Below are 27,643 nucleotides of genomic sequence, written 5' to 3'. Positions count from 1 at the left end.
GACAATCACCTTTTTAGAGCACACTGTGGGCCCCCACCCTTGGACAAAATTTAGACAGGGACTATAAGGTTGCCATGGAGTCAGTTAGTTGGCTGTGGACTACAACTTAAGCCCTGTTTATTTCAGCCTATATTTGTTTACTCTCTGGTAAACTGGCCACCTTATAAATATGCAAAATTAGCTTTAACAGTTTCTCTTTGTAATGCCACCATGGATGTACAGACAACTATTACCGGATTACTTTGATGCTGAAGAAAACAAAAAAATGCGGTGATCCTTAGGGAAGCTCTAGAGTTATAAGAATCGTCTTTTTTGTATTATTTCTAAGTTTTTTATGGATGATTTGCAGTCCCTCCAGGAAGTTGAGATCGCAACAAATTCAACCAATCCTTGTGAATTCTGCGTGACCATGCTATTTTGACCAATCACAGCAATTCTTCTGCATCATCACCAGTCAATATGCCGCCAAATTACTATTTTACTCTCACTGTTGCCTGGGATTTTTAATGAATTATACAAAAACAATCACAACTATTTCTGCACTTTTCACTTTCTCACGCAAAATGCATCGCAGTCTTTTAGAAAAGCTGCCATTAAATCAATTTATGACCGCAACTATCTATAGTTAAAGATAATTTTAAAAGCCTGTGCAATCCTGGAGGGAAAATCAGAAATTATAATATTCTCGCAAAGTGTATATCAAACTGAATCTAAAAATACTCTAAGGAGTCACAGAAGGTGCTGCAGCTCCAGCTACTAATGGTGTTAATAAGTCAAATCAGCAGGCTGAAATATAATAACTATGTTCCCCAGCATGCACCTGTCCCTCCAACCTTTCTTGCATGGTTTACTTGATTCAAATTTCGCCTCATAGAAAATCTGATCTCCATACTACACAAAAAGATTAGTAAGATTACTTATTGTGCAAATATCAGATAAAGATAAACTGTAGAGAAGAGGACAGTTTCTGTCTCAACAGCAATAATTTGTGAGTCAATACCTTGTCTGTGTAAAAAGTGTGTTAGCCTGAATGTCACCATTCTGGGAAAGCACAGATGACTCAAACAAAGGATACGTGCCACCCGTCACAAATCATGTCAAGTCATGTTCACAAAGACAGCAGTATTTCAACACCATGCGCAACAATTGTCCACCCATTTAAATTCATGTGGAAAGAAAATAATTTGATAAACCACCAACTTCCGCTTAATTAATTTCTCGAATTCATTTCGTGGTGTAACTTCAGGGGACGTTTTCTGTTGCTTTTCACACAAACATCAGAGCCAGAAAGGATTTGTTTCACCAATAAACCACAATGAGAAAGAAGCCTTTACAGTTGTTATGTTTCAACTCACACTGTTGCGCTTTCCAATCACACCAACATCACTCGGGGAAAAAAAAAAATCAATGCTGAGTTGTGTTGAGTCAAGAGGGATGAACTGACTTTGAAGGCAACACATTCATCCAGTTTAAAAAATGTAAAACGAATCCCGCCTGCGTGTCTGCTGAGAAAACAAGGCAACCATGTGCTGGCCATGTGACTGTGTTTATTTTAATGCCTGAGCTGAATAACAGATATGGCAGCGTGTATTCTGAACTTTCACCCACTGACTTATTTACTTGAGTCTTCATGTACGTTTCAAGCCTAACGCTCAAGACACACCTAGACCTGTAGGATGGAGGGAGAGAGGAGACATCCAACACGTACGCATCAAAAGAGACAAGTTTGCACCGAAACATGTTTTTTGATGATTTCATGTAACTACTGTGCTGTTAAGATTCTGTGTGATCTCCCAGAATATGTCAACAGCAGCTCTGGTTTTAACTTGTCGGAGCAGTAAGTGCTTCAGCTTGTCCCCGCAGAGAAGATGTGTCACATGGGTTCATTCTGTTTGTGACAGTCTGGATCAAACATGGATAAACGCTGAAACCTGGCAACAGAGACGAATGCTTTGCCTCGTTTCCCGTCATTAAAAAAAAAAGAAGCCTCTTCAGTGCTAAATGTGCACGATCGCTGTGTGAGCTACGTCAAGGTGAACATTTAAGTGAAAGACTTCATGATAAAAGATTCGCTGGTTGTTTAAAGTCATTCATCAAGTAAAAATGCCAAACATGCCCTTGTTCCAACGTCTCCATAGTGACGATTTTCTGCTTTTCTTAAGTTTTATGTGACAGTAAACAGTTCAATAAAATATTTTGGGGGGTTTGGGGTTGTTCTACAGGGAAAATAAGCAGGTTTATGACTTCAAGTTGTACTTTCTGGTACATTTTTCACTGTTTTCTGAGATTTCATAGATTAGATTTTTTAATAATCAAGAAAATTAGTATTTTGTCTGCATTATGTCATTGTAAAAACTGAATACCCTTTTTTTTGATTGGTTGGACAACATGAGCAATTTGAAGACGTCACCTGGAGGTTTAGGGTCTTCTGATGGCCAATTTTGGCTATTTTCTGACAGCTGTAGGAAAACAATTACCAAAATTGACATAAAAGTGTGATTAAAATTAAATATACACATAAATATATAAAAAGTGGAGCTACATATTTTTGTGTCGACATCAGGAAAATTATTGCTATTGATATTCTAATATGGATTTTTTTTTACTATAGCAACCAGCCTTGAATGACTGCTGCTCTCAGTGGAGGGTTAATGGAAATGTGACAGTAGGCCAGAAAACATACAGATGGTTAATCAATGAGTGGAAAAACACCGGGGTGTGAGCGTTTGCGTGTGTCGTTTCCAACATGAATGATGCTCAAACGCACACACAGTGAGGTCAGGTGGGTCGTAGCGTGCAGAGGACGCTGTGTGTGTTCAAGAGATAACCTTCAACTTAAATTCTCAGCCTTATCTGCAGCTGTAGGCGGAGGCGACACCCACTGCTTCACAATTGCTGAACCATTCAGATGTCTCTTCTCTCTAAAAATAAGTGAACTTTTGGGTAAATGTCTTATATATTCCTCACATGGAGCATGTGGAAAGGCTCCGGTCTCAACAAGGCCGCTGATACGGTGAATGTCAGAGAACGGCGTGCTGCCCTTTATGTCTTTGATGTTGACATGAAACAAACATGGGATTATTTATGGGAGAAGTCGCCTCAAGCTAGGTCACTGAGTAATTAATCTGTAGTGGTGCTAATATATTATCTGGACGGACACAAATATAGCAGTAGGGACCCTTCAATAATATTAAAAGCACAACAAGTTGTCCTGTAATTATTTCTTTCACAAACACAGAAGCCTTCAAATGAGGTTGTCTGAACCTTCTCTGGTGCTGCAACAGGAAATTTGATCAGCAAATACCCATTAATCATGAAAGCAATGTTTGTTTCTGCCTTTATATGATAGGACAGCTTAAGATGGGGAGAGAGAGAGGGGACAGCAGAGGACCAGAGGTCAGATTTTAACCCGAGCTGCTGCAGTAAGTACTCAGCATTGGTACACGGGGCGTTTCTCTATCAGGTGAGCTACCAGGGCGCCCTGAAAGCTATTGATCAATCAAAAATGTAAAACATTTCTGGGTTCCAGGTTCTAAATTGTGTAAATTTTCTATTTTTCTTCATCTTTAGTGATAGTAAACGTAACCTTTTGCACGGGTTAAGTCAAATAACAATTTCAAAAAGAAGCATTTCACTGTTTTCTGACATTTTTTTTTGGTTAAACAGAATAATCAAGAAAATAACAGGCAGAAATATCAATAATTGATCAATAGTTTGTTCTAGGGCTGCAACTAACAATTTTTTTTCATTATTTGTTTTGATTGTTTTTTGTTAAATTGATTCATTCAGTCTATAAAATGTGGTAAACATCACCAACCATCTTCAAATTGGCTGTCCAAACAGTCCAAAACCTCAATATACCCAGTTTACAATGATATAAAAGCAAAAAAAACTCACATTTAACAGTATGAGCAAAAGTTTTTGACCTTTTAGCTTTAAAAGTGACTCAAATAATGGCCGGTTGACTGTTTTATTAATTTCTATAATTGATTAGTTGCCCTTTATTTTGAATAACGCAATACTTCTCCTGCTATATCTGCATGTTCTTTATGGTACAACATGTAATTTAGGCTTCAATCCTGGTTATAAATTGAAGGAGTCAGACTTGTTTACACGCCCTCGGTGTGTTAGTGTGATTTGCAACCCTGAATTAAGAGTCAAGAGTACATCATTAAGTCCAGGTCCCGGAGTTCAGTGTCAGGATCAACAGAAATCCTCCAGACAAAAGAAGAGGTGGGGTGGGGGGGTGAAATAACCAAACTATTCCTGTCCCACTGAAACAGACTAAGTGGGCTAAGCAGATCAACGGATATGTCACTGTGGTAGATTTATGGTGGGATGGTGCAAAAAAAAGACCATTGGGCAATAAAAAACCTCGGCCTGGCTCAAGAATTGCGTAACAGAGGATGTCCAGCGTGACCAAAAGAGGGTTACTTCATTGATTTATATCCTGATCGAGGATGCATTTTAAAGGAAACACACACACACACACACACACACACACACACACACACAAAAACACCAACCAACCTGCTCTTTACGCTTCTGCCAGCGACCACACGGGCTCTCCTCCAAGATCTCACTCTCATCCTCGCTCTCCTCTTCCTTCCCCTCCGATCCTGATTTCCTCTCCGGGACGGACATCGTCATTTTCACGCCGTATATTTCCAGATTTCCCACTCCACTGAGCTTCCCTTACCGCCTTCCCTTTCCCCCTCCTGAATGCTCTGATGTGTTGTTGTTGTCGGATCAGACCAGACGAGGAGCGGTAGCGCAGAGACGGTCCGACGCTCGTCTGCGCAGTGAAGAAACTCCCCCACCAACCAACCACCAACACCAACACCCCCCCAGACGACACCAGCCGCTCACAAAACCCCTCTTGGCGCTCAAAACATCCTGCAGTGAAACATGGATATTGCTTCAGAGAGGCACTCCTCAGTCAGTCACCACACCTCCCTTCAGATAAAAACCAGCAGCGCGCACATTGCGAGGGCAGAAACTGAACAGGGTGGAAAAATATACCCCAGACTTCATGCGCCCTGTCGGCTGCATGCAAAACAAAAAACTAAAAGCTTGCGAAATTCTTTCTTCACACCGAACCAGAGAGGAAAAAGCTCAGTCGTTGAGGCAAAATGATCCACAGCTCGACCCCCTCCTCAACCCACCACCAGATGTCTGTTTTTACAGCACAGAGTTCATTTTTCGACCATCTTCCACACGCGTCATTGTCGGTGTTGCTGGATCTGACGCCGTGGGCTCCTGACAGGCACGGTGCGGAGAGAGATGGAGTACCGTAAAGTGCCCAGTATGTGCGCACAGTGTCTGTAGGTGGCACAGAAAGAAAACTGAGCCTGTCTGGAAGCTGTAGTTTAAAAACAAAAAAACCCTATACGATACCACCACCTCAATGTTAATGAAGAGGGGGCACAGTGAGTAAAAATGTGTCTCATATTTGAAATAAGAAAACAAAAAAGTGCAGGTTCTTGGCTGTACAATATTAAGAATTAGCCAGTGGAATAAATTAAGGTCAGAAAACAACATTAAATGTTATAAAAATAGCTGTTAACTGTAATTTTATAGCCGAGATCCATGGGCAGATTATGAGTTGATGGGCTCCTGGACACAGAAACATAAAAAGGCCCCCCACCCACAGTAAGACACCCAACTACTACATAATGTTTGTAGTTATTTTGCATGTTTTTGTTGTCATTTTGCATCTTTTTCTGACTGTTTGATTGACTTTCCAACCAGAAATGTCAACAGTCAGTGCATATACTCTGGTTCAGGGGCTCTGGGCCCTTGAGGAATCCTTCCATGGTACTAACAAGCCAACTTCCTGTCATGTTCGGACTCTAGTAGGGAGGGAACGCTGGCTACGCCTCTAGCTGTCGCCCCCCTGAACATAGCAGTCTTTTTTATCCTGATTCTGGATAGCTAAGACCACTGTGGAAATAAGATATATTCACTTTTAACATTAATCTAATGATTTCAAGTCTAACATCATGTTTTTCTTATGTGTAGTTTATACTTATATCATATTTTTTCCTCTCAGTATGTCCAGTACAGGTGTGTTAAGTGTTTGTTGTTTAAAACCTTAAACCAAACCAACAAAAAATCTACTTTTAAAACCAGAACACTGCAACAGTCAGTACCATAAAACCACCAGAACCTAAACCAGATCAGGGCATCACAAGGGCCTGGCTGTTTAATATGTTAATAAAAACAGAAAGGGGCTTTTGTATCTTAATAAGGAAGGCCTGTGGTTTAATGTGGCTGTGTTTGGAGGGTCTTTGAAAGCTCCAGTTGTGGGAAAAGTCTTGAGTAAAGTAGTAGGAGCATCAGAAAGTGTAGGGACAGGCCAGTAATTACTGGCTGATATTATATTTTACAGACTTAATGTGTTGGAAAAGATTTTCTGTATGGATTAGGATATAAGCCCTGAATGTTTGGAGTGGTTCAGAGTTGCTCAAATTGTTTAGCAGAAGGTGCTACTGGCAACTGAAACCTCCAGATTTGTCGCCCACAATGAAGACTGTCTGCAAAACCCTGCAGTAAGTTAATGTGCAGAAGAGCAAAGGAGTAAAACAGCATGTTCAATGATGAGTAAATATATTGCATAAATATATTGATAATGATATTAAATTCATAGGCCTACACATATTTAAACTAATGGACAATGTAGCCTAAATTTAATATCATACAACCGAAATTACCAAGTTAACATCACAGCTCCTTGCTCGACTACAACTGTTACATAGCAGGCTACTGCCCCACAGCTCCAGATTCCCAGGGGCCCCAAACACCCCAGATTTACTGCATTACAGCGGATTTTTGGAAAAGTGGGTTGTGGCAGCTCTGTGTTGTAAAGGGGACACAATTTTGTCTTAATTATTTTAGTTTATGCTGTGCTCACATGGCCCACATTACTAAATAAAGTTTAATTAAATTGGGGTCAAGGTAGAGTTAATCCAGTCTAGGAATACTCGTCTCTGGGCATTTAATGAAGCTGACATGTGATAGAAACTTGGAGATGAGACAATACTAAATTAAATATTTTGCTTTGAAGAAAATTGTAATTTAAAGATGTCTACACATTATTGAAACCATTTTAGGAAACAAATATTGAAGTGTTTTTGGTCCTTTCAGGGCAACAATGGCTACTTTAAGCTTGATAAGTTTTAGACCACTATTAGTTAGTGAAATGGACACACAATCTGGTTTAGCCCTGCTCTGTTTATGAGGTATTTTGAGTTAAGTTATTTATATTAAAAACTGTATTTGCTTCAAGTAATTTCCTGAAATACTAAAGAGACCGACAGTGACAAATCCCAGCCCTAAAAGCTGCAACAGCCTGTCTGTAGTTTATATCCTTTTGAGCCCAAGTCAGAAATAATACGGTACTCAGTCTGTATTTCCAAGTATCAAGCAGAGGTGTGTGTTACTTCACGCGAACTGTTTTTTAATATAAACCTTGTTTGCCATCTAGTGGTTCTGGCTTGAAAATACCTCTGTAGCAAGAAAAGGCTGTAACACAAGACATCATGTAGGAAGGTAATTTGCAGAAGGAAGTATGTTTACTTCATAATATTTACATTTGATGGATTGTTTGTAATGAAAAATACATCTTTTTATAATTTTCATATACTCCATATGGTGCTTTATCTCCTGTTTTAAGCACCTCAGTGGAAATAGTATCATATCTGCACTGGTTAGCAGTTCAGTTATAATCACAGATCTATATAGTAATCACCCTCTTCCTCTATATTTAGCACACAGTGCTCACAGAGAGGCTGTGAGCCTCTGTTCTGCCAGTTCCTCTCACCGCTAATGAGATTTACTCTTGGCACAAGGAGCAGAGCAGACAATGGCGCTGTCTAGACGAGCCACGTCTAGGGCACAAAATGGTGTTTCAGGACCGGCAGTAATAGCAGAGCAACAACCAACATAACAACGAGTCGTAGTCAACATCAAAATAACAATTATGGTACTCAGTGTGAAAATCTGCTCTTAACATCACTATAAAAAAAGATTCTTTATATAAATAACCAGTCTGTAGTGCTGCATTTTTGGCAGCTTTCTCTCTCAATATCAGAAAAGGGGAAAAAGAGAGATTTGGCTACTGCCCCATTAGTTAATTAAGTGTTAAGCAGGGTTCTCAAACTCAGGAGAGAGACTTTAATGTTCAAGTACAACAAGAAAAGCTCCATATTTAGCAACAAATGCAAACAAAATTTTTAGTATATCATAGTTTTATATAGTTATATTATACATTGTTGTTCACAGCCAGACAACAAATGAGTCCCGAAACGTATCTCTCTTTTTATATACTGTATTAATCCCCAGTTGGGGAAATTCTTCTTTACACTCTATTTATTTTTTATACACACACACACACACACACAGGCCGAAACGCACATTCATGCACATGCAGGGGCTTGTGGACATACAAACAGGGAGAGAGATGGTGGAGTGATGGGCTCGCCTCGTTAGTGGCAGTTTCTTGGGGTTAGGTTGCCTTGCTCAAGGGCACCTCGGCAGTGCACAGGAGGTGAATCTACCAGTCCACACTCCATACTGTGTATATATCTGTGGGACTTGAACCGGGGACCCTCCGATTCCCCAGCCAAGTCCCTACACACTGAGCTACTGCTGCCCCAAATGGCATGACATGGCAGAGGCAAAGAGACCCAAGAGGACATTGATGGAGGAAATCTAAGAAGAGAAAAGGAGAAAGTGACCAAGCAAGAAGCCGTTGACGAGAATAAATGTGGGACTGGCTGCAAGACGGATGGAAAGTTGGCCTTTTTACTTTTGGACTAGTCAGTAATATTATCTGGCTTGCTTTGTCTTGTGTTGTTGCGCCTGTTTGATGTTTGGCTGAGTTAGTTTTCAACCTGCTGGTTTTTGGTCTTAAGTAATATAACCCTAACAAATGCATCTGTGCTGCTGTCCACATCTACGACGGTGGTGTTGCACCAACTCGGGGCGCCAAAATGCAACAAATAGCAGATCTTACACAGTGTCATAGTCCATCATCAAGTTCCAGTGAAAAACGAACAGCATCAAGAGGTGGTTGTGAGAGCTGTGTGACGATGCATTTTCCAGCTAAATCTAAGAGGAGTTTTAAATTTAAATGACCAGTCTGTAGGATTTAGTGACATCTAGTGGTGAAGTTTCAGATCCAACTGATATAGATCCTCCTCAATGTTACACACTAAACGTTTAACTTAAGAGACAAGAGAATCCCAACACATCAAAGAACAACAAAGAGATTTGTGGTTTTCACTGGATACTGGAAGAGTATGAAAAATTTTAATCTGAAAAGTAACTAAAACACACAAATGTAATTGAGAGGAAACAATTGATTGGTATTGGGTTGAAGTAATCAGCTTAAAAAAAAAAAAAAGAAATGCACAGTTTTAAGTGTTTGGTACCAAATTAAAGAAGTAACTGCTGACAGTGTAAGAAATTGAAGAACCAGGATGTAACTAGAGTCTTAAAAACTCATTGCTCACTTTACCACGAGGTGCCAGTTAGGAGCATGAGTTAGTTTAAATAAATTATTGCAACTTCAGCAATCCACCACAAGATGTCACACTGATCCTACTGTATCCACATACACCTTACAAGCATTTACTAGTTCATAGAGGTGGAATGTAAACAAGTACATTTACTGAAGTACTTGTACTTTACATGCAGCTTTCTATTTAGTCTCCACTGCATCTCAGAGGAAAATATTGTACTTTTTACTCCACTATATTTTTCTGACTGCTTTAGTTACGAGTCAATTTTCAGATTACAATTGTTGTTCAAATTACAACAGCATGTAAAAGTTGCTCCTTACAGAAACACTTGTTTAACCCTTGTATGGTGTAGGTCATTGTTTTTTTATATATACATGCAGAAGATTACAGACTGGATCTTGGATAGATTTTGTTTTTATTTTTATATAATATACAGATCTGAATACATTCCTGTAAACGTGTACACCATTTGATCTTTCTGGGTTCTTTTTGTCCAGTAACTTTGTATACTTAAGTAAGATTTTGAATCCTGGCCTTTTACTTTTACTTATATTTTTACATTATTGAATTACAACTTTTACTTAAGATCTGAATAATTGAAAGGCAGTATCTGTCTACCATTAGATTACATATCTGAGTTTTACCACACAGTTGAACTTATCTATAACAGAACTCAGTTTCCCTGTTTTAATTGTTTTGAGTTAGAAAATGTAGATAAAATCCTGCAGTGCGTCTATTTCATGTATTCAACACTCGCTGTTTTAAAGTTTCACATTTGTATCATATATGTAGTTTTAAATGACAGAGCAAAGACACATTTATACATTGTTAGCATGTGTTTTTATTTGATTTCAGGTTACATGACAGTCAGGTTTACTGTAATTCACACTGACATCCAAACACGACTTTTACTTGCCGAGCATTTTAGTTTAAAAAGGCTTGCAATGTCATGACTTCATTTCATGCCTGTGGAGTTAGCAGAGCTCCAAAGTTCTTCCCCTTCATTGAACACCAACAGTTTGCCATCATCGGTCAGGTGAAGACGGCTCCTGAAATCACCATTCACATGTGTGTTTGTGTGCCAACTGGGATGCCCATCCTTGTTGTACATGACCAGGTTGCAGTCTTCCTGCATGATCAGGCGGACAGCGTCTGATCCATAAGTGTCTGAAGCCCACATAGGCTTCCAGCCGTAGATGACAAAGTTACTATCGTCCTGAAAGCAGAAACAGATATTTGACTGTAATCAAAATATAGCAATAGAACCAGACAGGCTAGAAAATATGAATTTTGATGAACTTTTGGACTGCAAAAATTCTGGTTTATTCACCTGAAAGATAGCCTTCCACTGCTTGTTGTTGGACATCAGGTAATCTCCCTTGCGAAGCTCATCATTTTTGGACAGGAAGTTCAGACTCATGATTCTGAAACAAACAATTATTATCACTGAACCAGGAAAGAGGACTCGAGACACAAGAACTCAGTAAAACAGTTCTGTACCTCGAGGTCTGGCACACAGAAATCCAATCAAACAGGCAAACAAGTCCAAAAAGTGCAAAGGGAGAGTCAAAAAGGCACTTCAACACAAAGGATGACAGTAAAAGAAGTGTAAAAGTACTCACATGCTTGAATGTCCCACACCAGTCAGTCTGTGAGCAGAAGTGAAGGAAGTGAAATTCACAGCTGGTCGCTCCGTCTTTATATTATCTGAGTTGTGGAAGTGTTACTAAATATGGTATTGTGACGTTTTAAAAAAAATCTTAGTAAGTAGTCCAATTGTTTCCTAACCTTCATTTACAGTATTTCATAATCACAGACAGTAACATACTGGCCATATTTCAAAATATGCAGCTGTTCTATGTAACCATAGACAGGTATATGCAAGGTGAGACTACAGTGTGACAAGTTGCAATAATTTCCTCCTTGATGACTTTCAAAAGAATACGAGACTAAAGTTAACAGAATTTCTACCTTTACCTGCAAAGTCTGGGACACAGAAATCAAATCAAACAGGCAAACAAGTCCAAAAAGGAAAGGAGTAACCCAAAAACCAAGGTAAAAGAAACACAAGGGAATACTGGAATGCTTGGCTCAAAGGACAAAGATGAAATGGCACAGAAGGGAAGGAACACAGGGAATATACACTCTACGGGTGGGTGGGTAATCAGACACAGGGACAAGGCATTCAGTCAATTGTCAATGTCAGTCCATTGCTGTCCATCTCACATTACAATGTTGTAACTGAACCTTGACTGAGAGACAAGATAATCATTATCTAATATTAAAATAATGTGTGGCTATGAGGAGTACCATAGTGACCATATACTGTCTGGACTGGTGCCCAGAGACTTTACTGCAGCTGGGAAGTGTGAGTTTGATTTTGTGCACACACATATGAATGCAGCATATGCCTCTCAGATGAAGTGGAGTAGAAATATAAAGTTGCATAAAATGGTAATACGGAAGCAAAGTACCTCGATTTTGTACTTAAGTACAATACTTCAGTAAATGTACATTCCACTACTGTAAACTGGTAAATGCTTGTAAGGTATATGGATACAAAGACTGCAGTAAGATTAGTGTTGCATCTTGTGGTGCATTGTTGCAGTTGCAGTAAATTCTTTCATTTTAACAAACTCATGCTCCTAACTGGCACCATACATGGTAAAGTAACTCTTTCACAATTTTTAAGACTCATGACTTGTGGTTACATCTTGAACAACAGCCACTCAATCACTACAACTGCCACTAGTATTACACCATTATTTCCTATTACTACTTAAAATGGATATATTAACATTTGATGATTTCTAACAAAGCCAAATGGCAGTAATGTTCATATTAAAGTCGCAGTTTGGTCAAAACTTCTCTGCTCCATCTTTTGCCAATGACCATGTCTTATTCTGAATTAGATGCTACATTGTCACTTTTTGTTCGCACAACTACACATAAGCATGGATCCTCTAAAGGGACATGGTAAAAAAAACTTGAAATGTCTTTAAGTTTCTTGTGCTCAGTGTTTTAGATGGATTCAACACTTTCTGTTGCAGAATCATGAGCAAGAACTTCTTGTCCAAAAATGATAAGGTCCGCAGGGGAAACTACCTGCTGTCCAATAATGGGAAGTAGTTCTTGTGAAAAAGTACTGTTGTAACTGTTTTCCATCAGTCATTTCAATGCGATTCAGCCTTCTTTTGCAAATGAAATTGACTCCTAACGCTGTTGCATGTTAAATAATACTTTATAGAGCTTTTTAGTGAATGGTTAATTACTAGATGTGGACAGACGTGCTTACAGTTCTGTACAGACTGTCTGACTTTGACACCTCATTTACCATGACTACAATCTTTGCTTTATCTTAAGCAAATAGTTTTAGTTGCCTAAATGTAACTACACTTAAAGAGGCGAAGGTTTGAATCCCATCTCCTAACAACAGTCAGTGTTGTTACTTTAAACCATTACCATCATCTTTCTGGATACTGGAAGAGTATGAGAAGTTGAAATCTGTTAAGAGGAGTAAAACGTGCAATATTTGCCTCTGAAATGCAGTAGAGTGGAAATATAAAGTCACATAAAGTGGAAAGTTTAAATTTCCAATCCTCCAGTCATAAAAAAAATTCAATGTTTTTATTCTTTGTTTTCATACATTTGCCTTCATACTTTTAAAACATAGTGTTTCTATGAATACAGGATTAGCCCACTAATACAGCAATTCTCAAACCTTTTAGAGTCATGAACCCCCGAGAACAATCAGGTGAGTGTTCGTGACTGCCCTACATGTGTAACATAACACATGAAATCTACCAAACTCATACAGGAAGACAGACCATTGCTTTGTCCACAGTTCATGCTTTCAGATTTACTGAAATAACCTTTAGAGTCAACAGTCAGCATGCCTGCTTTAAGCCTAAAGACACAATAATATATAGAAACACATTCATTCTACAATGTCTTTGAAATAATCAGCTTCAAAAAACAGAAAATGCACATTTTTATCAAGTGTTTGGTACCAAATTAAAGAAGTAACTGCTGACAGTATAAGAGATTGAAGAACCAGGATGTAACTAGAGTCTTAAAAACTCATTGCTCACTTTACCACCTGGTGCCAGTTAGGAGCATGAGTTAGTTTAAATAAATTATTGCAACTTCAGCAATCCACCACAAGATGTCACACTGATCCTACTGTATCCACATACACCTTACAAGCATTTACTAGTTTACAGTGGTGGAATGTAAACAAGTACATTTACTGAAGTACTTGTACTTTAATATTATTACCACTTTATGCAGCTTTCTATTTAGTCTCCACTCCATCTCAGAGGAAAATATTGTACTTTTTACTCCACTATATTTGTCTGACTGCTTTAGTTACTAGTCAATTTTCAGATTACAATTGTTGTTCAAATTACAACAGCATATAAAAGTTGCTCCTTACAGAAACACTTGTTTAACCTTTGTATGGTGAAGGTCATTGATTTTTTTTATATATACATGCAGAAGATTACAGACTGGATCTTGGATAGATTTTGCTTTTATTTTTATATAATATACAGATCTGAATACATTCCCATAAACGTGTTTGTTCAGTAACTTTGTATACTTAAGTAAGATTTTGAATGCCAACCTTTTACTTTATAGTTTTACATGATTGAATCACAAGCTTTACTTATTTTAAAGATCTGAATAATTGAGAGGCAATATTTATCTACCATTGGATGAAATATTTGAGGTTTTCCATGTTGTTTGTTGTAAATTATCTAGAACTTCCCTGAGTTTTACCACAGAGTTGAACTTGTCTATAACAGAACTCAGTTTCCCTGTTTTAATTGTTTCGAGTTAGAAAATGTAGATTAAATCCTGCAGTGCGTCTATTTCATGTGTTCAACAGTTGCTGTTTTAAAGTTTCACATTTGTATCATATATGTAGTTTTAAATGACAGATGTCAAATGTCAGAGTCTGGCCTATTTTACAGTACAAAAAGAGCAAAGACACATGTATACATTGTTAACATGTGTTTTTATTTGATTCCAGATTACATGGCAGTCAGGTTCACTGTTATTCACACTGACATCCAAACATAATTTCAATTAAAGAGCATTCAATTTAAAAAGGCTTGCAATCTCAATGCTTTATGCCTTTGGAGTTAGCAGAGCTCCAAAGTTCTTCTCCTGCCTTGTGCACCAACAGTTTGCCGTCATCGGTCAGTTGAAGACGGCTCCTGAAATTACCATTCACATGTGTGTTTGTCTGCCACCTGGCTTGCTCATCCTTGTTGTACATGACCAGGTTGCAGTCTTCCTGCATGACCAGGCGGAAAACATCTGTCCCATAAGTGTCTGAAGCCCACACAGGCTTCCAGCCGTAGATGACAAAGTTACCATCGTTCTGCAGGCAGAAACAGATATTTGGCTATTATCAAAATATAGCAATATAACCAGACAGGCTAGTAAAAAATGTATGATATTTGATCAACTTCTGCACTGCAAATATTCTGGTTTACTCACCTGGAAGATAGCCTTCCACTGCTTGTTGTTAGACATCAGGTAATCTCCCTTGCGGAGCTCCTGATCTTTGGACAGGAAGTTCAGACTCATGGTTCTGAAACAAACAATAATTATAATTAAACCAGGATAAAGGACTCAATAGCACAACTTAATACACAAGAGCTCAGCAAAACAGTTATTTACCTGCAAAGTCTGGGACACAGAAATCCAATCAAACAGGCAAACAAGTCCAAAAAGTGCAAAGGCAGAGTTAAAAAGGAACACAAGGGACTGCTGGAACGCTTGACACAAAGGACGAAGTGGCACAGAAGGGAAGGAACACAGGGAATATATACTCAACAGGTGGGTGGATGAAAGATGACTTTCAAAATACTTTTCAAACCATCCTTTCATCATTTCATGGCTTTGGAGTTGGAAGAGTTCCAAGTCTCTTCTCATTCGTTGTTCAGCCCCAGTTTGCTGTCATTGGTCAGTTGAAGACGACAGAGTTTGTGTGCCTCATCCTGGTTGTACATGACCAAGTTGCAGTCTTCCTGCATAACCAGGCGGTAAACAATCTGATCTATCTGTCTGAAGCCCGCACAGGCTTCCAGCTCTAGATGACAAAGTTACCATTGTCCATCCAGCCTGTTTGACAAATAGAAACGTATCACCACCTTGGATACTGTTGTTTGTTTGTTTTTTATTTTTGTTGCTCTCAATGTTGCACACAAAATTTGGTAAAAAAAACAACCCCTAGACATTCTTGTTGTCTCCTACTTCTTCTGTGATAAACCTAAGGAATGTAGTAACCATTTAGAAAATGTTAAATTCACTGCCCAAAGGACATTGATAGTAATCTGAACTGTAGACTTGAAGAACAACATTTCACAACGTTCGGTAGATTCATCAGAAAGTTCTTTGAGGTCAGAGGGAAGTAAAAAAACAGAAGACAACAGTACTGCCTGTTTCTTTGACAAATACAAACATATCACCACCTTGGACAGTATTGTTGTCTTGTGCATTTATTCTCAGCATTAACTGTGCAGCAGAATGGCCCCTGTCAGAGTTATGAGTTGACTTTGGTGGTTCTTTATGTTGCTCTCAATGTTGCACACAGTTCCAATAGAAAGTGAGACAGAAATGGAAATACAGTTAAATCAAGCATGGGGCTGTTATACAGCCTACATACAAGCCAGTCCCCTGAGGACACCAAGATCATGTGAAGGACAACAAGCTGAATAAAATAGGCCAAACTATATATGTATATATAAAGCAACAATGACCAACACCATACAGTCAAGTGTTTCTTTAAAATGTAAACTAATAATATAATATTGTAATAATGTAATGTTGTAGCTGGTCAAGTTGGAACAGATTTGAAATGTTCAGTAGTTTAATCTTGACATTGTTTTGTATTGTATAAACTGGTTTGATATTTTGTTTTAAAATGTTAAATTTGGGAAGTAACTTTTAACAACTGCTCAAAAAATAAATTAAGTGGTGTAACAAGTTCAATATTTCCCTGTGCGGTTTGAAGCAACAACCTGGAAAATTAGGTAAAAAAAACAACCCCTAGACATTCTTGTTGTCTCCTACTTCTTCTGTGATAAACGTAATTAACCATTTAGAAAATGTTGAAGTCACTCCCAAAAGGATATTGATAGTAATCTGAACTGTAGACTTGAAGAACAACATTTCACAACGTTCTGTAGATTCATCAGAAAGTTCTTTGAGGTCAGAGGGAAGTAAAAAAAACAACAAAAAAACAGCTAATGAGTGAATGCTTTTATACTTGAGTGAAAGTATAAAAAGTTACTGGACAAAAAGGAACCCGAAAGAGCAAATGTCATACACAATGTTATGAAAATGCATCATATCACAAAAGAACAAATCTGTCAAAGAGCCAGCCTGAAATCTTCTGCATACTGCCTGTTTCTTTGACAAATACAAACGTATCACCACCTTGGACAGTATTGTTTTCTTGTGCATTTATTCTCAGCATTAATTGTGCAGCAGAATGGCCCCTGTCAGAGTTATGAGTTGACTTTGGTGGTTCTTTTTGTTGCTCTCAATGCTGCACACAGTTCAAATAGAAAGTGAGAGACAGTTAAAAAGAGCTTGAAATACAGGCAATTTATCACTATTGTGATCTCTTCATGCCTTTGGAGTTAGCAGAGCTCCAAAGTTCTTCCCCTTCCTTGTACACCAACAGTTTGCCATCATCGGTCAGTTGAAGACGGCTCCTGAAATTACCATTCACATGTGTTTTTGTGTGCCACCTGGGATGGTCATCCTTGTTGTACATGACCAGGTTGCAGTCTTCCTGCATGACCAGGCGGACAGCGTCTGATCCATAAGTGTCTGAAGCCCACACAGGCTTCCAGCCGTAGATGACAAAGTTACCATCGTCCTGCAGCCAGAAAAATAGACATGTGACTGGTACCAGAATGCATTTCCACACACTTATTTTCTTACTTTTTGCATTTACTTTTACACATGTATCATGCATCGTGATTAGTGTTGCAAGTGCAGAAATTACACACCTGGAAAATAAGCTTCCACTCCTTGTTGTTGGACATCAGATAGTCTCCCCTGCGGAGCTCCTGATCTTTGGACAGGAAGTTCCTGCTCATGATTCTGCAACAGAAAGAAAATCCCTTTTGCATTATACACAGTATGCAGCTATTATAAACCTAACAGCAGAAATATAAACTGCAATTCAATTCAATTTTATTTGTATAGCGCCAATTCATAACAGAAGTTATCTCAGGACACTTTTCAAATGTAGACAGAGAAAGAGACAGACAGTTGCACAGCAACAACAACTACACTAATAGTAGTGACTGATGATGATGAACATGAAGATGATTAGTGACAATGGCAGTCAAGCAGGACCTGCGAGACGAGAAAGCACAAGAACTCTGGGGAAGAAGTGAAGTTAGTAACATGCATTAATGGAACATGAATGAGTGCAGAAAGAGAGAGAGAGGAAGAGAGGAGCTCAGTGCATCATGGGAGATCCCCCGATAGTCTAGGCCTATAGCAGCATAACTAAGGAATGGTTAAGGACTCACCTGATCCAGCCCTAACTATATATATCAAAGAGGAATGTCTTAAGCCTACTCTTAAATGTGGAGAGGGTGTCTGCCTCCCGAACCACAACTGGAAGCTGGTTCCACAGGAGAGGAGCTTGGTAACTGAAGGCTCTGGCTCCTGTTCTACTTTTAGAGACTATAGGAACCACAAGTAGTCCAGCATTCAGAGAACGTAGTGTTCTAGTGGGGTAATAGGGTACTATGAGCTCTTTAAGATATGAAGGGGCCTGACCATGAAGAGCTTTGTAGGTGAGGAGGAGGATTTTAAATTCTATTCTACATTTTATAGGGAGCCAATGCAGAGAAGCTAGTACAGGAGAGATGTGATCTCTTTTTCTAGTTCCTGTCAGTACTCGTGCTGCAGCGTTTTGAATTAATTGGAGCGTTTTAATGGACTAATTGGGGCAACCTGATAATAAAGAGTTGCAGTAATCCAGCCTAGAAGTAACAAATGTATGGATTAGTTTTTCTACATCCGTCTGAGACAGGATGTGTCTAATTTTTGTAATATTACGTAAATGAAAGAAGGCAGTCCTGGAAGTTTGTTTCATGTGGGAATTAAATGACAAATCCTGATCAAAGATAACTCCAAGATTCCTGACAGTGGTGCTAGAGGCCAAAGTAATGCCATCTAGAGTAACTATATATCTTTAGACAGTGAGTCTTTAAGGTTTTTGGGGCCAAAAATTTTTTTTAGTTTAACATCAGAAAATTGCAGGTCATCCAGGATTTTATGTCCGTAAGACATATTTGTAATTTAGATAATTGATTCATTTCATCGGGCTCGATCGATATAACCGCGTATCAGTGAAAGTTAATGGAGTGATTCCTAATAATGTTGCCTAAAGGGAGCATATATAAAGTAAATAGTATTGGTCCAAGTACAGAACCTTGTGGAACTCCATGACTAACTGTAGTATTTATTGAAGATTCATCGTTAACATGTACAAACTGCGAACGATCTGATAAGTATGACTTAAACCAGCTTAGTGCGGTTCCTTTAATGCCAATTTGATGCTCAAGTCTCTGTAAAAGAATATTATGGTCAATGGTGTCAAATGCAGAACTAAGATCTAATAATACAAGTACAGAGACAAGTCCATTGTCGGAAGCAATCGAAAGGTCATTATTAACTTTATCCAATCTGTCTCTGTAGTTTGATGAACTCTAAATCCTGACTGAAATCCTCAAATAAACTATTGTTATGTAGAAAGGCACACAACTGTTTGGTGACTACTTTCTCCAGAATCTTAGAGAGGAAGAGGAGGTTAGAGATTGATCTATAGTTGGCTAAAACCCCTGGGTCAAGAGTGGGCTTTTTAAGAAGGGGTTTAATTACAGCTACTTTAAAGGACTGTGGTACATATCCTGATTATAAAGAAAGATTAATCATATCCAGTAAAGAAGTGCCATTTAAGGGTACGACTTCTTTAAGCAGCCTAGTTGGGATCGGGTCCAACAGACAGGTTGATGGCTTCGATGAAAAAATAATTGAAGTTAACTGATGAAGATTGATAGCAGAATAGTCTAAATATATATCTAAGTTTACATCAGTTAAAGTTCCTACACTTGGAGAGCCAGTGATACCTGTTGATGGCATTTGGTGACTAATTCTCTAATAATAATACTTTTATTATAAAAGAAGCTCATGAAGTCGTTGCAATAGAGCTGTGACTCTGTCAGCCTGGCTACAGTGCTGAAGAGGAACCTAGGGTTATTCTTATTTTCTTCTATTAGTGCTGAGTAATAGGCTCCTCTGGCATTACGGAGGGCCTTTCTGTAGGTTTTAAGATTATCTTGCCAAATTGAGCGATATTCTACGGAGGAGTTGGTTTTCATTTTTATTAGGTTTTATTTTTAATTCCTCTCGTTTTTATTTCTTTAAATCATTTAGGTGCAGAGAAGTGTGTAAGACAGCAGCTCTGCACCCCGGTCCCAACTCTGGACTGTCAGGTTTTATAAATAAACTTTGCCATATTCCTCAATAAGATATCTTTCGCCAGCAGCTTTAAATAGGATAAAGAGGAATAGCTAAACATCTGGCACACTGAGCAGGACAGAGGTAGATGCCATTGTTAACTGCTAATGTTTCCTTCATGCATTAATCTTTCAGGATGAATGATAACATATGAATCCACCCATCAGTATAAGTATAAATCTCTCTCTCTCTCTCTCTCTCCTTTTTTTTTTTTTTTTTTTTTTTTTTTTTTTTTTTTTTTTTTTTTTTTTTTTTTTTTTTTTTTTTTTTTTTTTTATAAAAAAAAAAAAAAAAAAAAAAAAAAAAAAAAAAAAAAAAAAAAAAAAAAAAAAAAAAAAAAAAAAAAAAAAAAAAAAAAAAAAAATAAAAAAAAAAAAAAATATATATATTTTTTATTATATTTTTTTTTTTTTTTTTTTATTTTTTTTTTTTTTTTTTTTTTTTTTTTTTTATTTTTTTTTTTTTTTTTTTTTTTTTTTTTTTTTTTTTTTTTTTTTTTTTTTTTTTTTTTTTTTTTTTTTTTTTTTTTTTTTTTTTTTTTTTTTTTTTTTTTTTTTTTTTTTTTTTTTTTTTTTTTTTTTTTTTTTTTTTTTTTTTTTTTTTTTTTTTTTTCCTTTTTCTTTCTCTCTCTCTCTCTCTCTCTCTCTCTTTTCTCCACATACAGCAGCAGAGACACAGCTATGCAGCTAGCAGTAGGGGCACAACAGCAGACATATAGTCGACAAAGCGGTATAAACAACACAGCAAACGGGGTTTTATGGCAGAGGCAAAGCAGTGCGGACCAAGCCAAGTAGAAAAAATAATTTTGACAAAACACAGAGACAAGCCAAAAAAAAGCCAAAACAAAAAAAAAAAAAAAACACACACAACAGACACACAACAGACACAAAAAAAAAAAAAAAAAAAAAAAAAAAAAAAAAAAAACACAACACACACACACCACACACAAAAAAAAAAAAAAAAAAAAAAAAAAAAAAAAAAAAAAAAAACAAAAAACACAAAAAAAACACAACAAAAACAAAAACAAAAAAAAAAAAACAAAAAAACAAAACAAAAAAAAAAAAAAAAAACAACAAAAAAAAAAAAAAAAAAAAAAAAAAAAAAAACACCCCCCCCCCCAACAGGTGGGTAAGGAACGTGAATTACCACCTCTTGAATTTCGCCCCCCCAAAACCCATTCCCTAACAATAAAAATAAAATAAGCATAATTAAACTAAATTAATTAAAGATTTTTAGATTTAAGTTTAATTTTTTTTTTTTTTTAAAAAAAAAACAGAGAGAGGAGGGGGGGGAGCCCCACCCGCGCTAGACCAAAAGCACAAAAAAAGAAAAAAAAAAAAAAGAAGAAAAGGCAGGAAAAATAGGCTGCCCTGATAAAAAAAAAAAAAAAAAAGAAAAGGGGAATAGGTGAGTGTGGGAGAGGGGGGGGAGGGGTGTTCTTTTATCTCCCCGCTTATAGGCAAGTGCAATTCACTGCCGCATGACAGCCCTATGTCTATGCTGCTACACTGTCAAGGTCAGTTGAAGACAGCTGTTGAAAACACCCTTGATATAAGTGCTTGTGGCCCACCTGGATTGCACAACCTTGTTGTACATGACCAGGTTGCAGTCTTCTTCCATGAGCAGACAGAAAACATCTGTTCCAGAAGTGTCTGAAGCTCGCACAGGCTTCCAGCCGTAGATGACAAAGTTACCATCGTCCATCCAGCCTGTTTGTTTGACAAATAGAAACGTATCACCACCTTGGATTCTGTTGTTTTTTGTGCATCAGCATATTTCCCTGTGCGGTTTGAAGCAACAACTCTCAAAAATTAGGTAGAAAGGACTCAATAGCACAACTTAACACACAAGAGCTCAGCAAAACAGTTATTTACCTGCAAAGTCTGGGACACAGAAATCCAATCAAACAGGCAAACAAGTCCAAAAAGTACAAAGGCAGAGTTAAAAAGGAACACAAGGGACTGCTGGAACGCTTGACACAAAGGACGAAGTGGCACAGAAGGGAAGGAACACAGGGAATATATACTCTACAGGTGGGTGGATGAAAGATGACTTTCAAAATGCTTTTCAAACCATCCTTTCATCATTTCATGGCTTTGGAGTTGGAAGAGTTCCAAATCTCTTCTCATTCGTTGTTCAGCCCCAGTTTGCTGTCATTGGTCAGTTGAAGACGACAGAGTTTGTGTGCCTCATCCTGGTTGTACATGACCAAGTTGCAGTCTTCCTGCATAACCAGGCGGTAAACAATCTGATCTATCTGTCTGAAGCCCGCACAGGCTTCCAGCCGTAGATGACAAAGTTACCATTGTCCATCCAGCCTGTTTGTTTGACAAATAGAAACGTATCACCACCTTGGATACTGTTGTTTTTGTGCATCCGCATTTTTCCCTTGGGGGTTTGAAGCAACAACTCGCAAAAATTAGGTAGAAAAAAAACCCCTAGACATTCTTGTTGTCTCCTACTTCTTCTGTGATGAGGACACTAACCATAAGGAATATAGTAACCATTTAGAAAATATTGAATTCACTCCCAAAAGGACACTGATAGTAATCTGAACTGTAGACTTGTTGAAAAACAATGTAAGTCCATTTCAAATCACTAATCCTTCAATTTTAATCAATAATTATTCCAATATTTGCATTCCAATTTGTAGTTCTTTCAATCTCAATATCCAAAGTATTAAATATTCCAATTACTGCTGGTGTGTGAGGTGGATGCCAAACACAACAATGTCTGGTATGTGTACATTTGGCTTGATATGTAAGACTCCTTATACCCCATAGATGTAGTTTAAATCTAATAATATATACAATAATAAATCTAATATGGTCTTACTAATCCATGCAGAGGAACTACGTTTAGAGACATCATTCACCCATCAGCAACCTACGACTGAAGAATGCAGTCGGCAAGTACAGTTTGTGTTTTTAATGCATTCACTGTTTGTTGTAACTGAATGTGGGGTTTTTGTGGTCTAGTGGTTATGAGGTTATGAATCTGGGCTTCCACGCACAATGCATCTCCTAAATGAGAAATAATAAATGTGAATGTAAGCATTCCGTAATCAGAAATCTTAATCCACTGATCGATTCAATTTATATGTTATATATTTATATATGTCAGCTGTGCACCTTATCAACACATATGATGGAGTAAACAGAAACAGTGACTCCAAATTAAGTTCCATGTAAAATGGCAGGTGATGTTGTGTAGTGCTGCATCATTATTGGTCAGTCAGGACACTCCAACAGAAAACACAGCAATAAAACTGATTTAGTCACTGATGGTCACTCATGTTGCCTTCAGTCAGGACAAAGAATCTAATTTTATACATACTGTAACAATATCATGTGTGCACTTTATTGCATTGATTTGAATGTTTTTTTCTTTTAGTTGCAACTGGTTGAAGGATCCATGGAACCTAGCCATGATCCTAATCATTATTGCCTCCATGACCTTCTTCATTAGGTGCATTCTCCATTACTTCAAGATCATTTAACTGAGTACACAAACACACACACACACACAGCACACACACGTACACAGACACACACTAACACATACAACAAATAAAGAAAAATCACGCAAGAAACTGAATAGCTTTGTCTTTGACATTTTATTTTATTTTTAGAGAAATAAGTTGCTCAATTAAAACAGTTACCAAAAAAATAATAAATTTGAAATAAATAATACAAAAAATGTAATATAAGTAGCCCACACAAAGTATAAAATGAACCTACAAAATAAAAACTGTAAACAAGTGATAAAATAAAGGAGGATCACTTGATGCTGTTGAAGCAGCGATGACTGTAGATGACCCAGGATTTGCAGGAGGTGGATTTAAATATTTCAACAGCGCATCTGAAGAGAGAAGAGGAGTAAGTGACACCCTTGGGTGTTACAGTCTAATAATAAAAGAAATGATTCCAAGAATAAAATTAAATAATAAAAAAGAAAAACCTAAGAGATGCATTACTTTTACTGTACTGTACATGAATAGATAGATAGATAGATAGATAGATAGATAGATAGATAGATAGATAGATAGATAGATAGATAGATAGATAGATAGATAGATAGATAGATAGATAGATAGATAGATAGATAGGACAGCTTGCATTTATATACATTTATATACCTTTTTGTACAAAGACTAGACACACAGCCCTGTAGATCAACATCAACAGCGTCGGAGCTGGAGAGGTCGAGACCTCGGCAGAACTGCAGACGTCACCGCTGACTGGTGCTTGTTGGGACCTGAAGGAAAAACGCCATTACACTGTGACCTCTGACCTCTTTGCCACGGAAACATCACTACCAGTACAACGTGTACTCATTCACTGTGTCATGTTTTCATGATGTTTTTTCATGTACGTTCGTTTCTTTCACTACTTTAGAGTGAGTAACTACGGATGAAAAACGACCTTCGTTGACACATTTTCTGTTATATTAATTATATTTGTGTTAAATAAACTCAATACTGTGAATAATAAACAAACCAATGTAGTAGAATCAGAGTATAAAGTGTCAGTACTGCACATCTGAACTGTAATATCTTAAACTCATCAAAAAGGCTGAATCTGTTGTTGGCTTGAAGCTTGTCACCCTGGAGGAGCTGGTGGAGGAGAGGATGCTGGCAAAACTGCTGGCAATCATGGACAATCCCTCCCACCGCCTCCACACAACACTGGACAAGCTAAAGAGCAGCTTCAGCAACAGACTCGTTCAACCCCGCTGCAAGAAGGAACGATACAGGAGATCCTTCCTCCCCACTGTTATAAGACTGTATAACTCATCTGCCTCTGTCAGAGCCCCAATCACAGAACTGGACTAAATCTACCTGGGGAACATATACTTCATCATATACTATCATATGTGATATGTGTTAATATAAACCATGTTGACTTTTATTATTATTATTATTATTATTATTATTATTATTATTATATAACAATAAGATACTATCTATTGTATGTATATCTTCTTGTATAGTCAAGTATCTATTATACATATGCTATTTTATTTATATATATATATTTTTTTATATTAATGTATAATATCTATATGTACACATGTATATCTGTTCAGTCATCATATTATATACATATTATTATATTATTATAAATATTATTAATATTATCATTATATACTGTTATTATTATATACTGTTATTAACAATAACACTACCATCATGTCATCAGTAAAATTACCACCATCTTGCAACTACAACTCTTTGCACCTTACCTACCTATTTATCTTTTCTATCTAAGTATTTTATTCTATTGTTGTATTTTATTCTATTATTGTATTTTATTCTATTGTATTTCATTGTATTTTAATGTACCTGGCTGCTATTACGACCCAATTTCCCTCTGGGGATTAATAAAGTCTATCTATCTATCTATCTATCTATCTATCTATCTATCTATCTATCTATCTATCTATCTATCTATCTATCTATCTATCTATCTATCTATCTATCTATCTATCTATCTAAATAAAGAAAAGGCAGAGAAGTAAAGTGTTTCATATTTTTTAGATTCATTTGTTTTCTTTTGATGTAGTTTATATTTAATCTCTGAATTATTCTGTAAAATGTCAGCGAATATTGGAAAATGTCCAAGATAATCCTTTTAAATTTTTTCCCCTTATAATCTAAAATAAGGCATTAAACCCACAGATGTCTCTATTACTGCTGCTGCACCATAAAAAAACCCAACCAACCGAAACTAAATGAGTTTTACTGTAACTGTACGAACTGTTGTTTGACCCCAATCAGTCCTCATCAGATACTCACAGTTGCACTAAGTGACCACTAGGGGGCAGAAAGCCTCCTGAGAACAGACACTGAACAACATTATTATTCATTAGGAGTCCACCTGATCAATGTCAGTCCAGTATTTACTCTTTTAGCTCCAGTTTGGTTTCTACCAACTTCTATCTGCCTCTTTAGCTGCTAAATGTTCCTCGATGTTCATGTACGACCGAGTAAAGCGACTGAAACTGCTGTTTTTCTCCTCTGTTACATCTGTGACTTAATTATTTTGACCAAACCAGAGTCACTTAAAACTTTGACAACATTTTAGTTACCTGCAGATTAGATTCACTTTATGTATTATATTTTTTACAGGCTACTGTAACATGACAAATGTACTTGGTAATATTTGATGGGCATTGATACGCGTTATGGCTTCAACATATTTTAGATTAAGAAGATAAAAACAAAAGAACCTCTCTATAAACTTTTGGATTGCTTTTCCTTATCATTCAGAAAATACTAATTATAAAAGTTTTATTTTCTTGTTATTATTTTTTGACTACTTGATTAATCATTTCAGTCTGAACAGCAAAGCCTGTGTTTTCATGTGGTCAGACCTATGGAAATAACCAGAATAATAATAATTGGGCAAATAGTGTATCACACTAAAATATAACTGCAAGCTGATTGAAAGAATAGCTTTTGATTTTAGACTTAATCAACAGACATATTTAGCTAAACAGCTGCTTTTTATTACAAGAAACCATGTTCTGGTTGCTTGTAATAAAAAGTACTTAATCTCATACACTTTCCAAAGAAATTGTCGATCATCAAACGTATACACACACACACACACACACACACACACACACACACACACACACACACACACACACACACACACACACACGTGGAGACATAGTTTGTCCCACAGAAGTCTGAACCTTTGAGATTTCTTCGTACATGAGTCATATTTAAAGCTAATGGTAGCCCATATTGTTGCATTAATGTTCTTTGTCTGCATTTTATGTGAAGACCAAGATTAAAAGTAAAGACACATTTAAAACTAAAATAGCTTAATCTCCACAAATCCCTTAAATTAGTAGTAATGAAAGCTTACACACTGTCACTGTAGTACTTATATCCTATCACAGGAGTGTAATGTTAAGAAGCTTGTCTGATCTTGAGATATTGCAATCTATATTTATATATATATATATATATTTGTAATCTACATTTAGTAGGCTCACTGGTCTATAAGACCCAGGATCCAGGGGGTCCTTATCCTTTTTATGTATTAAAGAGGTATTTGCCAGATAAAAAGTTGGTGGTAGGTGACCCTTAATAAGTGCGTTGTTAAGTACATCAAGTAGGAGAGGTTTTAAATGCTTTGTAAAATTCAGAGGTGTTGCCGTCTGGGCCCGGGGCTTTTGAGCTTTGCATGTTTTGTACAGCTTGTTCTACCTCTGATGTAGTTATGGGTTTATCTAATAATTCTTTATGACTTACACTGATTGTCGGAACCTTTCATTTTTCAAAAAATGTTTCAATCAATGATATATCTCCTAGAGATTCTGAGGTGTATAATTTAGTGTAAAAACTTTTGAAAATATTGTTTATCTCTTTTGGGTCCATGGTAATCTGACCTGAGTCAGTTCTTATTTCTGTAATTGTTCTTGATGCAGCTTGTTCTTTTATTTGGTGTGCTAAAATTCTACTAGCTTTTTCCCCGTTAATGTCATATTATGAAAATACTAATATTCTCTTATATTAATGCATTAATGTGTCATTATATATAATC

At 37.0% G+C, this 27,643-nt stretch overlaps 2 protein-coding genes across 5 annotated transcripts in view; both read right to left on the bottom strand.

Moving 5' to 3' along the window:
• The window catches only part of nrbp2b (nuclear receptor binding protein 2b), a 35,407-nt gene extending 30,145 nt beyond the window's left edge, over nt 1-5,262 (bottom strand). For 2 of the 4 annotated variants that reach the window (XM_051411418.1, XM_051411421.1), the window contains exon 1: nt 4,531-5,261. In XM_051411418.1, the coding sequence (XP_051267378.1) occupies nt 4,531-4,650 (120 nt within the window). In that variant the 5' untranslated portion in view covers nt 4,651-5,261. Of the gene's footprint in view, nt 1-4,530 lie in introns of all 4 variants that reach the window. The other 2 variants (XM_051411420.1, XM_051411419.1) reach the window with 2 other exon arrangements.
• Nucleotides 5,263-10,341: 5,079 nt separating this feature from the next.
• On the bottom strand, nt 10,342-21,788 carry LOC127369812 (uncharacterized). The gene is made up of 4 exons (XM_051411548.1): nt 21,655-21,788; nt 17,555-17,648; nt 17,323-17,421; nt 10,342-10,641 (listed from the first exon to the last, which is right to left on the bottom strand). The coding sequence occupies exons 1-4, from the start codon at nt 21,786-21,788 to the stop codon at nt 10,480-10,482; spliced, it is 489 nt and encodes a 162-aa protein (XP_051267508.1). The 3' UTR covers nt 10,342-10,479.
• Between the last annotated feature and the right edge of the window lie 5,855 nt (nt 21,789-27,643).

Source organism: Dicentrarchus labrax, unplaced genomic scaffold, assembly GCF_905237075.1.
Source record: "Dicentrarchus labrax unplaced genomic scaffold, dlabrax2021, whole genome shotgun sequence".
In the NCBI taxonomy this organism is placed as follows: domain Eukaryota; kingdom Metazoa; phylum Chordata; class Actinopteri; family Moronidae; genus Dicentrarchus; species Dicentrarchus labrax.
This window is presented reverse-complemented; position numbering and strand designations above follow the sequence as displayed.

Bases quoted from the DNA above. Each gene is read 5' to 3' on its own strand.
- LOC127369812 (XM_051411548.1), bottom strand. From the start codon at position 21,788: ATGGACGATGGTAACTTTGTCATCTACGGCTGGAAGCCTGTGCGAGCT. The intron at 17,649-21,654 runs GTGGGCCACAAG...TTTCTGTTGCAG, and splicing joins AACAAGGTTGTGCAATCCAG to AATCATGAGCAGGAACTTCC. The intron at 17,422-17,554 runs GTGTGTAATTTC...TTCTGGCTGCAG, and splicing joins AGTGGAAGCTTATTTTCCAG to GACGATGGTAACTTTGTCAT.